This window comes from Miniopterus natalensis, chromosome 1, assembly GCF_054644295.1.
Source record: "Miniopterus natalensis isolate mMinNat1 chromosome 1, mMinNat1.hap1, whole genome shotgun sequence".
In the NCBI taxonomy this organism is placed as follows: domain Eukaryota; kingdom Metazoa; phylum Chordata; class Mammalia; order Chiroptera; family Miniopteridae; genus Miniopterus; species Miniopterus natalensis.
The window spans coordinates 152,282,743-152,297,306 of record NC_142081.1 but is presented as its reverse complement, the minus strand read 5'-3'; the positions used below and the strand labels follow the sequence as shown (position 1 = coordinate 152,297,306).

General features: G+C 40.5%; 1 protein-coding gene across 2 annotated transcripts in view; it reads left to right on the top strand.

Annotated features, from left to right (window-relative positions):
* HERC3 (HECT and RLD domain containing E3 ubiquitin protein ligase 3) overlaps positions 1-14,278 on the top strand; it is a 104,717-nt gene extending 90,439 nt beyond the window's left edge. For both annotated transcript variants that reach the window (XM_087826596.1, XM_016203230.2), the window contains 3 exons: positions 10,662-10,845; positions 11,053-11,155; positions 12,533-14,278. In XM_087826596.1, coding sequence (XP_087682722.1) covers positions 10,662-10,845; positions 11,053-11,155; positions 12,533-12,741 — 496 coding nt within the window. In that variant the 3' untranslated portion in view covers positions 12,742-14,278. The remainder of the gene's footprint in view (positions 1-10,661; positions 10,846-11,052; positions 11,156-12,532) is intronic.
* The last annotated feature ends 286 nt before the right edge of the window (positions 14,279-14,564 follow it).

Here is a 14,564-nt window from a genome sequence, read left to right as displayed (position 1 = left end):
CCTGCGCGAGCTGCGGCCGAGCGGTCCTGCGCTGCGGCAAGTGGCCGTGACGTCGGCCGCGGCACGGAGGCGGCCGCCCCGCCCGTGCCGCGCGGCGCGGGACTGGCTGCCCGCGGTCAGCTGACGGCCGGGCCCCCGGACTGCGACAGCTCCCTCCTGTTGCTATGCTGCCCGGTCCTCTCCCTGGCATCGCGGCTGACGTCAGCCTCCGTCTCCTGGATACCCTGCCTCCAGCCTGCCCGCGTACCTGCCCCCGCGCGACGCTGGGCTGGGCGACGCGGGCCCCGAACCCCCTCTTCAGGAATTGCTCGGGTGGCCCCCGCAGTGTTCCGTTCGCCCCGCTGTCCCACCGGAGGCCCGTGCGCCTGTCAATGCGGGGTCTTGGTCTTTGCCTGCACCTCCCCGTGGCTGGCGTAGGGTGTCTTCGGCTTCATTCTCGTGGAGTCGGCTTTGAGCACCTCCCAGCTCCTCCGAATGCCCTTCCAGAAGGTGGACCCACGGGAGAGCTGGCTCCATTCCGCCCCTTAGGGACTTGCCGCCTGTGTGTGGACAGTTCACCTGCTCTCCAGTAGCCCCCCTGGCCCATTTCTTTGCCTAGTGGCGTATGTACGGGTGGCAAGATCTCCCAGCAGGATGGACCCTAGAATCAGTTTTTGAAACGTTTGGATAGGGAACCTCAGGACCCCGGGTTTTCTGGAATGTGTTCTAGAAGGTATCTCCGAATCCTTGGCCTCTGCGGAGGAACAAGGCTGGAGGAGGGGCCGGTCTCATTCTGGTTGAAGTGTGTATGTAGTACTGTGGTTCTTTGAGGGGACGCACACACGTGCACACAGACGCGGTACCCAAGGCACTCCACAGTTTAGCCTCTGCTTGCTGGGTCTTGCCTGTGATTTGTATCTGAGGACATTAAAAACAACTTCATACGGCCAGCTCTTCTCTAACAGCAAAGTGAGTAGATGTTAGTTCCTTACCTTGTTTATGAAACCACAACGATGGCTTCTTGAATAAGGTTCAGGGCACATCTTTTAGGTGTGGAAGACGAATGTTCGCGACAGGGATTCCTCTGGGATGTCTTCACATTGGGCATGCCGGTTTCAGTGCTTGTCTTCACTGTAGTGGGACTTGCCGAAGCTTTTCTGTCAAGCATATGAGTGTTAGGAAATTACTTTCCAAAATACATTTGGTGCTGTTTTTTAGTTCTTGTGAATATTCAGTTAGTTAATAATATGCAAAGCACTTAGTGCTGACACACAGCAAGCCCTTGATAAGTGTTTTAGCTTTTTAAACAAAGTAATTCATTAATATGTGAAGATAACCTACAGTAATACTCTTTTAGAAAATGACATCTTTGTGCCCGTCTCCAAAGAAAGTAATCATTTACAAAAGATCCAATATAGTCCCATTAGCAAATGTCCCAGGTTTTTTCCAGTGTACTTGTGATTCCTATTGTTTATTTTACTTTTTAAATTTTATTCCAGATAATTTACTTTCCCCTTACCTGTTACCATTTGTGACTGTTGAGTTTTCCTGTTAAGGCTGAGCTTTCAGTTTTAGCCCTGACTAAATTTGATGTAGTAATATATCTATATTTAGTTGGCTGACACTGTACATATTCCATATATCACCTATGTATCCCATATATCATCTCTTAATGGCTGTAACTGCCTTGAGGTTAGGAATGCTTTATCTCATTTTAAATCTGAGAAACTTAGAAGCAGAAAAATAAAGTGAGGTAAATGTTCTATTATTTTATGGATCACCTGAGTGACAGAATCAGGGGCAGAAACCAGGCCTTCTAACTCTTATAGGGTAAAAGTTGTGACAGACTTACAAACAAATTTTAATCAAATACACCGGACAGCTTGTTTGAGACAACCAGGATGCGTTCATCATTTAGGATTTTTATGTTTCCATCTTTAAAAATCTTAAAACTTAGTGTTAAGCTAGGCTGCTTTTTAAAAAGTCTGTTTTATTGAGATATAACTTATGTATATTAAAATTCACACTTTTTAGCGTGCTTTGACAAATATTGTCATGTACTACAATAATTGAGAGGTAGAATAGTAACATCATCCCCCCAAATTCTCTCATGGTCCTTCCCTTACTGCCAGCCCTGATGACCACCTGTTTCCTGCTTCCATAATTGTGGTCCCCTCCACCCTGAATATCATATAAATAGAATGATGTGTATGTCGCCTTTTGAGGATGGCCTTTTTCACTGGGCATAATGCATTTGCAATTTCTTCATGGTAGTGTTTATATTAGCAGTTTGTTTCTTTTCATAACTGAGTAATATTCCTATTTGAGTTGTTTCCAGTTTTTCATGAATAATTCTGTAATGAATATTTATCTACCTATTCCTGTGTGTCTGTAAATTTTTATTTCTCTTGGGTGAATACCTAGAAATGGTAAATGTAGGTTTAACATTAAGAAATTTCTACACTGATTTGCAAAGTGGCTATATCAGTTTGCTTTCACACCAGCAATATATGAGAGTTGCAGTTGCTCCACATCTTCACCAGTATTTGGTATTGTTGGGTTTCCCCCCCTAATCTAATAACAGTGTAGGTATCCTTAATGATCACTGATACTGAATATCTTCCAGTGTGCTTATGTGCCATTGATATAGCTTCCTTAGATCTTTTTCTATTTTCTAAATTGAGTTTCTTGCTCTCTTATTAATTTTTAAATGTTTCTATATATTATGGATGCAAGTCCTTTGTAAGATGTTTTGTAAATATCTTCTTACAGGCTGTGGCTGGCTTTTTTATTTTTGTAATGGCGTCTTCAGAAAGCAGAAATTTCAAGTTTTGATAAATCCATTTTCTTTTATGGATTATGCTTTTGGTTTCATGTCTAAGAAATCTTTGCCAAATCCAAGGCAAGAAAGATTTATTCCTATGGCTTCTTCTAGAAATGTCATAATTTTAGGTTTCACACTTAAGACTATGATCCAATATTAACCTTTATATAGGTGTGAGATATATAGATATCCTGTTGATCGTACCATTCATTAAAAACACCATCCTTTCTCAATTGAATTGCCTTTGCAAATTTGTGGAAAATTAATTGACCATATATATCTGCGTCTATTTCTGGACTCTCTGTTGATTTATGTGTCTGTCCTTTCACTCATACCACACTTGGTAACTGTAGCTTTATAATTTAAAGTCATGAAATTAGGTAATGTGAGCCCCTCTAACTATTTTCTTTTTCAAAATTGTTTCGACTCTTCTGGTTCCTTTGGCTTTCTAGTGTTAATGTAAGAAACATTCAAACTTGTGAAGAATTTTTGTGAGTTTATCTGAGCCAAGCTGACGACAATTTCCAGGAAGCAAAATCTCAGCGGATTGAGATAATGCTCTGGAGAATGGCATTTTTACATCTTGCTTTATAGATTAAAATCAAAGGAGGAGGCATAAGGGTTACTTGGAATCTGTGGCAGGGAGGGGGAACCTCTGGGATTGGATAAAAAGTAAAATGATAGACACATACTTCTTTTACATAGGTGGGTACAGGATAGCTTACAGTTAACAGTTAATAAGGATAACAGTAACAATGAGGGGATAACAATAACAATGGTCTCTGCTCTGATGCATTGAGGGTCCGGAAAAAGGGGAAATTCCTTTGTTTTGCAAAGGCATGTTAATCAAGTATGTTATCTCAGATGCAAAAAGACAGGCTTAGTTAAGGTGAAAATTAACCTTTGTGAAGGAAAAATACTGCCTTAGGACGTGACTGCCCACCATAGACTGCTTTTAGTTAAAATGTTTTAATTTCAGACCTTCTTTTATGGTTACTTTAGGTCTCTGAGGTTGCAGGGCCCATGCAGGCCTTCCCTGAGCTTGTCAGGTTAGCATGTGGCCCCTTTTCGTTCACACTATATAAATTTCAGAATCAGTTTGACATGCTTTTTTAAAGACCCTCACTACAGTTTGGATTTAGACTTCTAAAAACCACTGGCAATGCTCATAGTACCTGCTCTTTTAAATTTGTTTAAAAATTGTCAAATTGTTAACAAGTTGTCTCATTTTGTGGGTTTTATGGATTCTAGCGTATAATTGGGGCTGTAGTAACACACAGTTGTGAATGGTGTAGATGAGCTATCATGCTATGAAGTCTTTATCTCAGCATATTGTAATTTCTCCTGCATCTGTCACATTGGAAATGAGACAAGCAAGGTAGGCGGAGGGGTGGGCACTTTGGTTAGGTAGTTGGGAACATAGGTCTGTACTCAGACATCTGGCTTCACTTTCTGCCTCTGCTCACGCATTAGTTGTTTGTCTTAGATTCAGTACTGAAATTGGAATAATATCCTTATCCTCAAAAAGTTGTTTTTGTGTATTTATTTTTATTGGGACATAATTCTCATACCATAAAATTTACTCCAAGGGTAGTTTTGAATATTCACTGATATAGTATATAAGAACTTATTTAATGAACAGCACTTAGTAAACACTCCTTAATTGTTAATGATCATTATAGAAAAGAATGTGTTGAGAGTAATACTAATTGACATGTAGAGATTAGAGTCTCTGTATTAGTTTACTAGGGCTAGTATAACAAAGTACCGCAGACTAAGTGACTTAACAGAAATTATTGTGTCATAATTCTGGAGGCTAGAAGTCCAAAATCAAGGTGTTGGCAGGTTGTTTCTTTCTGAGGACTACGGAGAAAGGAACCGTTCCAGGCCTGTCTCCTTGGCTTGTGGATGTCTTTCTCCTCCTTAGCTCTCTTCCCATTGTGTTTCCTCTATGCATGTCTCTGTGTCCAAATTTCCCCGTTATAAGGGCACCAGTCATTCAGATTAGAGCCCACCCTAATAACTTCATTTCATTTTAACTTGATTACCTCTGTAAAGACTCTGTCTCCAAATAAGGCCACCTTCTGAGGTACTGGGGTTAGAATTTCAATATATGAATTTTAGGGGGACACAGCCCAACCCATAACACTTCAGCTTATGGCCCCCCCCAAATTCATGTCCTCACCTATAAAATACACTCACCCCATTCTAACATCCTCCAGAGTCTTAACCTATTTTAGCATCAACTTTAAGTTTGAAATCTCATCCATTATGGTTAATTTTATGTGTGAATTTGGGCTGTGAAGCGCCAGATATTTGGTCAGACATTACTCTCCGGGCATGTCTGTGAGGGTGTCTCTGGATGAGAGTGACATTTGAGTAAAGCAGATTGCCCTCCCTGATGTGCATGCGTCTCATCCAATTATCTGAAGGCCTGGACAGAACAAAAAGGCTGACTGACTGCCTTTGAGCTGGGACATCAGTTTTCCCCTCCTTTGAACTCTAACAGGAACATGGGCCCTTCCTAGGTCTCCAGCCTGCCTTTGGGCTAGAACTACACCGTCAGCTCTCCTTGGTCTCCCGCTTGCAGACTACAGATCTTGGGGTTTGTGAGCCTCCATAATTACATGAGCTAATTCTTTATAATCTATCTTCCTATAATGTGTATATATATAAATATGTATATATGAGTGTGTGTGTGTGTGTGTATACATATATACATATACACTCATATATACATATACACTACTGGCTCTGCTTCTCTGGAGAACCCTAATATATCATTTAAATCAGGTATGGGTGAGACTTGGGGTTTGATTCATCCTGAAGCAAAAGCCTACAGCTGTGAACCTCTGAACCAGACAAGTTATCTGCTTCCAGATACAACAGTGGAACAGGCATAGGACAGACATTTCCATTCTAATGGGGAGAAATCTTAAGGGGTTACAGGCCCTAAGCAAATCCAAAACCTAGCAGGGTAAATTTCTTTAGATTTTAAGGCTTGAAGAATAATCCTCTTTGGCTCCATGCTGTCCTCTGGCCCACTGGGGTGGTGGCCCTGTTCCTCAACCTGTGTCCATGGTGGCAGTGTTAGCCCTGCTGGACTCTGATCTGCCTTTGGGGTTATTCTTCCCTTTTCTTGAAAGATAACACCTATTTGCAGACAGCTCTACTGGCTCATTTTATACCTGTGGGATCCCAAAGCCCAACAGCCTTCCTTCATTTTATTCCCTCTCTGCCCCTTTGGTGCAAGCTGGCAGTGTTTCTGCTTGTACAAAATCCTGAAAAACCTCATTGGTCTCCCAGGCAATTCACAGGGGTCCAAACTCACTTCAACATTTTTAGGTATTTGGTAATGTAGTATGCCACTTCCTGGTACCAAAAGCTGTAGTAGTTTAGGGCTTTCTCAAGAAAGAGAACCAATCGGATGTCTGTCTGTCTGTCGATATTTTAAGGAATCTGTTCATGTGATTGTGGAGCTGACAGATCAGAAATCTACAGGGCAGGCTGGCAGGCTAGCAATTCTGGCAGTAGTTGTAGTCCTGAGTCAGATGGCAGTCTGGAGGCCAAATCCCTTCCTCTTTGGAGGTCTTCAACTTTTTAGTCTTTTAAGGACTTCAGCTCTTTGGATGAGTCCCCCCAACATGAAGACTAATCTGTTTTACTTAAAGTCTACTGATTTAAATGTTAACCACATCTAAAAAACACCTTCACAGCAACACTGAGACTGGTGTTTGACCAAACAACTTGGTGCCATAGCCTAGCTAAGATGAAACATAAAATTAACCATCGCTGTCTGTAATAAAAAATCATGTTGGTGGTGCTTGGCTTAGGCAGTTGTACCAGAAAAATGCTACCAGCTTTGCCTAATGGGTTTCAGGAAGTTAGTGCATTGTATGCAGTGTGAGAAACTTTTAGCATCTATGGTTAAGATGTATGATAGTCTTTTTACATTAGTGGCTTTTATTTTTAAAACTGACCATTTATCCCTCTTAAAGATGAGAAAAGAGCCCTAGCCAGTTTGGCTCAGTGGTTAGAGTGTCAGCCCTCAGACTGAAGGGTCCCGGGTTCGATTCCAGCCAAGGGCCCATACCTCAGTTGCAGGTTTGATCCCTGGCCCCGGCAACCAATCAGTGTGTCTCTGTCACATTGATGTTTCTCTTTCCTTCTCTCTCCCCTTCACTGTCTCTGAAAAGCAATGGAAAAAATCTCCTCGGGTGAGGATTTAAAAAAAGAGAAAAAACAAAGATGAGAAAAGAGAGGCTTAGTAGCCTGCAGGACATGGCAGAGCTTGGATTTCAACCTGTCTGCCCACTAATCCATTGTATTACACTGCCTGTTGGTTAGTTGTTTGTGTAGATAGTGACTATGTAAAAACTGTCTGCTTGGAGGAAACCCAAGATGTTTAAATTCAGTTTGTGAAGTATTATATTACAGTGTAGGATAAGTAGAAAGCGTCTGTCTTTATGATGTCAGATTTTAAAAATTTATTGTATTTAGATATAATTAACATAAAACATTGTATGTGTTTTAGGTACACAGCATAGTGCTTTTTTAGATGTATATATTGCACAATGATCACAGTAAGTTTAATCAACATCCACCACCACACATACACATATTTACAATTATTCTTCTGATCAGAGATTTTAAGGTTTACTTCCTTAGCAAATTACAAATAGACAATACAGTGTTGTTAACTATAGTCACCATTCTGTACATTACATCCCCAGGACTTATTCTATAACTGGATGTTTGTATCTTTTGACTATCTTCACTCACTTCACCCACCCCTCAACTCTGGCAATTACTGATCAGCTCTCTGTATCTATGAATTTTTTTTTAATGATTCTATACATAAATGACATCGTACAGTATTTGTCTTTCTCTCTCTGACTTATTTCACTTAGCATGATGCCCTCAAGGTCCATCTGTGTTGTTGCAAATGACAGGGTTTCCTTCTTTTTTATGACTGAATAATATTCCATTACATATACACACTTTTTTAATCCATTCATCCATTGATGTACAATTAGGTTTTTTCCATGTTCTGGCTATTGTGAATAATTCTGCAGTGAATATGGATAGCTCTTTGAGATATTGATTTTGTTTCCTTTGGATAAATACCCAGAAGTGGAATTGCTGGATCATATATGGTAGTTTTGTTTTTAATTTTTTGAGGAACATCCATACTGTTTTCCAAAGTGGCTGCACCAATTTACATTCCCACATGCAGTGCAGCAGGGTTCCCTTTTCTCCACATGCTTACCCAACACTTGGAAAATTTTGTCTTCTTGATGATAGCCGTTCTCCTAGTTGTGAGGTGACAGCTCATTGTGGTTTTGATTTGCATTTTGCTGATGATTAGTGATGTTGTGTACCTTTTCATGTACCTGTTGGCATCTGTATGTCATCTTTGGTTTTTGCTTTTGAGTTGTGTGCAATCGTTATATGTTGTGGATATTATTCCCTTAATATTATATAATTTGTAAATATATTCTCCCATTCAGTAGGTTGCTTTTTCATATTTTTGGTTTCCTTTGCTGTGCAGAAGTGTTTTAGTTTGATGTAGCCCCATTTGTTTATTTTTGTTTTTGTTGCTTTTGGTGTCAAATCCAAAAAATCATTGCCAAGACCACATCATCATGTAGCTTACTCGTAATGTTTTCTTCTAGGTTTATGGTTTCAAGTCTTAAATTCAAGTTTTTAATCCATTTTGAGTTGATTTTTTTTATACTATAAGATAGGGGTCCAGTTTTATTTTTTGCATGTGGCTGACTTTTAGAAAAAAATTTAAATACAGAGAAGTGCAGAGAATAATATGACAAGCATCTTTATATCTATGATCCAGAGTAAACAGTATTTTCTTTAGATTTTTTTAATAAAAGAAAAAATTAATGATACCATTGAAATTTTCTCTGTCTCCTTAACCCATTTTCCTCTTCCTACCCTCCTTTCTTACATAGACAAAACTCTTACTATGAATTTCATGTATATTGTTTCCTGTTTTTATACTTTTATATTAAATATGTGTATTAGCACAAACATCTTTTTACATTAATGCTTTCATTTTTAAAAATTAACACAACTTATGCAAATATAACTTCATATACATAAATGAAATTGCTTATCCATAAACAATAATATTAATAATTGCTAACATTTACCAGAGTGTCTTGGTTCTACGAACTTTACATGTATTAACTTAATTTTTATAACAATTCCATGAGCTATATACTCTTATTCTCCCCATTTTACAGATGAAGAGACTGAGGCACAGAGAGATCAAATAACTTGCCCAAGGGTCACAAGCTCTAAGTGGCAGTGATACTGTCTCTTATAGGTAGCATTATTTTAAGTGTTGAAAAGCAAATAAATGCTCTCATAGTGTAGTGAACATTTAAAACCTTAGTTTCACTCCGCATGGTCCCTGGTAAATATGGACCTAGGAATGCCATTCAGGTGCTCTGCTAAGGTTTCCTCATGTGACTGCCACCTTTTCCTTATCTGTTCTCATACCCGAGGCTGTTTATTCCCGTGCCTCCCTACTACAAGAAAATGCTGCAGCGAACGTCCCCGGTGCTCGCTGTCATGTGCCTTCACATGAGAGTCATTTTGTGTCACCCATCTGGTGGTAGGGTAGCTGGGTCAAAAGGTGTTTCTTTTCAGCTCTTTCAGCTATTGGCAACTTTTTCTCCCAGATGTTCACCTCATTTCACAGTTTACATTTCCCCTAGTGAGAGAGTAAATATGCATAGACAATGGCCAGACCATATATAAAAACAACTCTCACCTGCAACCCGTGAAAACCTGCTCAGGAAACCAGCCCCTAATCTACAGTAAGCAGCCCAGGAAGCCAGCCTGCCAGGAGTCAGACTTACGGAAGCCAGCTTGCTGTCTCTTCAGTAAGTCCTGAAACTGTCAGTCCCAAACGGCCAGGATTTGAGTAATAACTGACAGCTTCTTCCAACTTAGGACCAATCAGAAAACAAAATATGCATATTTGAAAGTTGCTAAGAGAGTAGATCTTAAAATTTCTTATCCCAAGGGGAAAAGCAATTTGTAACTATGTATGGCAATGGATGTTAACTAGAATTATTATGGTGATCATTTCACAATGTATACAATTATTGAATCATTATGTTGTATATCTGAAACTCATATGATGTTAAATGTCGATTATACCTTAATTCCTCCCCCCCCCCCCCCAAAAGCAAAATATGCATTTCTAACCAATCACACAGGATGCTCACTTCTAGTTAGCCCACCCACAGCTTCCCATGCCAGCAGCCTCCAGCCAGGGCACACCTGAAGCCTTCCCCTTCTCTGCTCTAAAGCTTCTCTACCTTCTGCCTATTTTTGAGTCTCTGGTGAAACATCAATGGGGCATTTTATATAATAAATTTGTGAAGGAAAAAAAGAGGAGTTATGACATTACTCTTTAAGATACGGGAGGATACAAGTATCAGATGGTTTAACTGTATTCATTTCTGAAGGGGGAAGTAGCCTAGAACCATTGTCCTAGACTTTTTCTTTTAAGCAGAAAGTCTTATTTTCTTCAAATTTTAAATAGGACCGTAAACAAGACGAAAACTGGAATGAGTGCCTTAGGTAAAACAAAGATAGTAGTATGGTTCTACCTATGTGGCCTAGGTCCTCCCCTTCCTACCTGCCATCAGATCACCTGGCATTCTTCAGTGGAACCCTAGGCCTGGGCAGTAACGTACCCAATGCCTTAGGATGCCTCTTGTTATGAGAATTTAATGAAATTCCATTTTCGTCACCCTCGACCTCAGTGTAAAAGAGGCACTGGATGACTTTGGGCTAAACATGTTCTGTTTCTTTGGTTTTCTGGCAGGCAGGAATTTGTGGATGCTTACGTGAATTATATCTTCCAAATCTCAGTTCACGAATGGTACACAGCTTTCTCCAGCGGCTTCCTAAAGGTGTGTGGTGGCAAAGTGCTTGAGCTCTTTCAGCCTTCAGAACTGAGAGCCATGATGGTGGGGAACAGCAACTACAACTGGGAGGAACTAGAAGAGGTGAGCATATTTTTCCCTCCCAGGACGCAGCAGCGGCTTGGGGAGCTGTGCCCAAGGTCCGGTCTCCTTCCCAGCATATGTGCTTGGGTAGGACTTGGAGGCCTCTGCATCTCAGAGGTTATTTCTTACTTTCAAATGTGAGTGGTATATGCAACATCTACTATAATCTTCTAAGATACATTTTTTCCTTTTTGTCTTTTGGGACAGACTGCCATCTATAAGGGGGATTACTCAGCTACACATCCCACTGTGAAACTATTTTGGGAAACATTTCATGAGTTTCCACTGGAAAAGAAGAAGAGGTTTCTCTGTAAGTATCAGGAGTCTCAATATGGTATTTGTCCACATTTTAGTTTTGGATGTGGTGTAGAATGATGGACTCCACAGGTACAGTTCTAACGCTTTTAAATGGTAAACAGTAAATAAATGTTTACACTTTTGTCTTAATGATATCTCAGGCACAACACAGATGTTAATCCATAGTTGTTGTGTTATGTCCGAAAATCAGATCCCCTATGCGGTGGAAAGACAATCACTCCAGAGCTGATAATGTAACAGCAAAAGGGACTTTTATTCCAGCTAGCTGGGGTTCGGTCGTATCCAACGCAGTGGAATTCTGACTCGAACCCCAATCCAAATTTACAACAGGCTTATATAGGGTTACAGTGAGCAAGCAATCATTGTCCTTGGAAGGGTTGTAAATTCTTCAGGAAGGGTGGGCTCAGGATGTTTCTCAACCACAGGCGCCTGAAGCTTGAGTGCACCTTGTATTTGTCAAACCCACCGATTTAAGTTAATTCCTGGAACTGCCTCCACCCTCTGCAGTTTACTGAGTCACTCCTGTATGCCTTTTGTCCTGCCCCGGGGCCTAGGGGCCTGCCTCTGTCTTGGTGGGTCCTCACAGTTGCTCTAAAAACACTTGTTATTTTTATGTTAGTGATTCCTTTAAGTATCACATTTTTGAAATCAAATTGGATTAATTTCCCTTATCTGTCTAGCTTTTTGAAAATACTACAAAGTGTCTGTTGCCCATGTATTGGAAAATGTGATTTATATTAGCTTTATAATTGCATTATAATTCACATACCATACAATTCACCCATTTAAAGTGTACAGTTCAGTGGTTTTTAGTATATTCACTGGGTTATGAATCTATCTGTTTTAGAACATGTTCATCACTGCAAGAAGAAACTGCATTCCCATTAGCATTCATTCTCCATTTCCTCCTACCCTCCAGCCTCACCAGTCTGCTTTCTGGGTCTATGGATTTGCCTAATCTGGACATTTCATATAATTGGAATTATATATGGTCCTTTGTGACTACCTGGATAACATTTGAGAAGGATAATACATTTGGAAAAGAGCATGAAGTTTAGTTTATGTGAATGAATTTACCCTTTTAAAAATAGTTGAAATCTTTGTGTCATTGTATAATCAGAGTCAGAAATTAGTCAGTGAACAGTATAGAATTTTTATTTGTAGAAAACCAAAAAAGAGGATTTGAAAAGCGGTCTCTTACATTATATGAATGAGCATATATTAATTTTAATGATACACACAATGGCACATAAAAGTGGTTGTACTTCTCACACGAGCCACAGGGTGTCACACTTTCTGTTCCTGGGAGGACTGTGGGGAGCAGCTCCCTGTTGGCATGGCTGGTAATGCCAATTCCCTTTCTCCCCAGTGTTCCTGACGGGCAGTGATCGGATTCCCATCTATGGCATGGCGAGCCTGCAGATTGTCATCCAGTCCACAGCCAGCGGGGAGGAGTACTTGCCCGTGGCCCACACTTGCTACAACCTTCTTGACCTCCCCAAGTACAGCAGCAAAGAGATCCTGAGTGCGCGGCTGACCCAGGCCCTGGACAACTACGAGGGGTTTAGTTTGGCCTGAGGTCCCCCAGCTTGCCCCAGATTCCCCTTCCTTCCTCAGTGTCCACATTGAGGCCTATACAGAAAATCGTGGGGAGTGAGTTCTATTTTTTTATTGTATCAGTGGGTTGGGACTTTTGAATTCTGAACCTGGTTGATGTGTTTCTGGGGTTGTACGCAATAAGCAACCTTCTTGAAAAATCAGGGTTGGGGATGGGATGAAAAATTGTCTCTACTGTGGGAAGTGTTTTTGTTTTTAAACCAAATTACCGAGTGCTCCTTGCACTTGGGAATATGTTGCACTCCGCTGGATAAAATGGCAGTGGGTTTTTAAACTCTCATTTCCCAAATGTCCCTCTCAGCCCTGACCCTTCCTCACAGTGCTTCCTCGCCCTTCTCTTAGCTTCTCATTCCTCTGCAAGGATGATTTTGACTGACCTGTCCTTTCTTACGTGCACCTGCGGAACGCCTCCTGTCTCTGCAGCCTTGGAAATGCCCTGGCTTGTTGGCAGCCCTACTCTAAGGACTAAGGAGGAAAGGACTACTTCAGAAATTCCCAATTCCAACAAACTGAATACAGGTCCATTACTGTGGCTGAACTCTTGAGAATTTATGGGAGCCTTTATGAACACGTCTTGCTTTAAAAAAAAAAAGTTCCTGAGGGATTAGCAATCTCCCCATGGCTCGGCCTATTCCTGGACCTCCTTAAAGATGTGCAGAGCAGTTCAGAGTGGCAGCTGAGCCTAATTTTGTTTTGTTGCTCAGTCGAGTTCCTTTGACAGTAAGGTGAGGTGATAGACACCAACCCTTTCCTTATCTCGCTTTTGGAGCAAGTTGCATTAATTTTTTTAAAGAGTATCTTCTCCAAGAAAAGTAGACACAAATTTATTGTTCTGTCCTCTCCCACTTTGTCTTTCCTCTCCCGTCTTTTTGCTTTTCCTACCTTCTCCCTCCCCCACTTTACTTTTCTGTCACTTCATCCCATTCTTTGTTACTTGACTTAATGCTCCCTTCTCCTCCTCGTGCATGCATGCATTCTATTTTTTAAATTTCTATTTAAATTGCAAAATTTCTACTCAGACTTTTTTCCCTCTTCCCTGATTGCTGAGACTTAAGGACATTCTTTATTATGGAACTTTCATTGCATTTGAAATGTTTGTTTACAGTGGGATTTCACGGGGGATTGTGTTTAAAGGAAATATATGTATCTCAAAAATAATGACATGTTCAACCTTCTTCAGTGTGAGATAAGAAAATTCTATATGGTCAAAGAATCCACGTCAATCTAATTTTAAATTCCTAGTCGCTAGAGAAAGACTTATTTATATAAAATGAAGTATTTATGACCCTTGATATAGCATCGAATATCAATGAAGGATTGTAGATTTTTGATTTTGTTTTTTTGTTTTTAAAACTTATTCCAATTGCTAAATTGGTAGTTTTTCAGTCTTTATAATACAAGATTAAAAAGAAGATATACAGTTATATGAAATGTTTATTTTCTATGTGTGTGCATATAGTTCAATATTATGCAATAAATTTGGTGTTTTAACTTAAAACTACTTCTTATTGTACTTGCAGAATGGGTAGCTTGCTTTCAGTAGAAGAATTAAGTCATCTACCCAGGTGATCTAATAGCAGGTCAACTTTGCTTCCAGCCATAAGAAAGCAGAAGCAGGTGCCGGGGAAATGGAGGGGAAGCAGCCCAGGGGCCAGGGTGGGAGAGCAGAGGACGCTGAGGATGAATGAGATTTCTGAAGGTTGTGATGGATGAAAAGGTATTTCCATGGAGGGGAGGGCCTGGGCAAAGGCTCGAACATGGGGGCATATCTAGGGAAGGGCCAG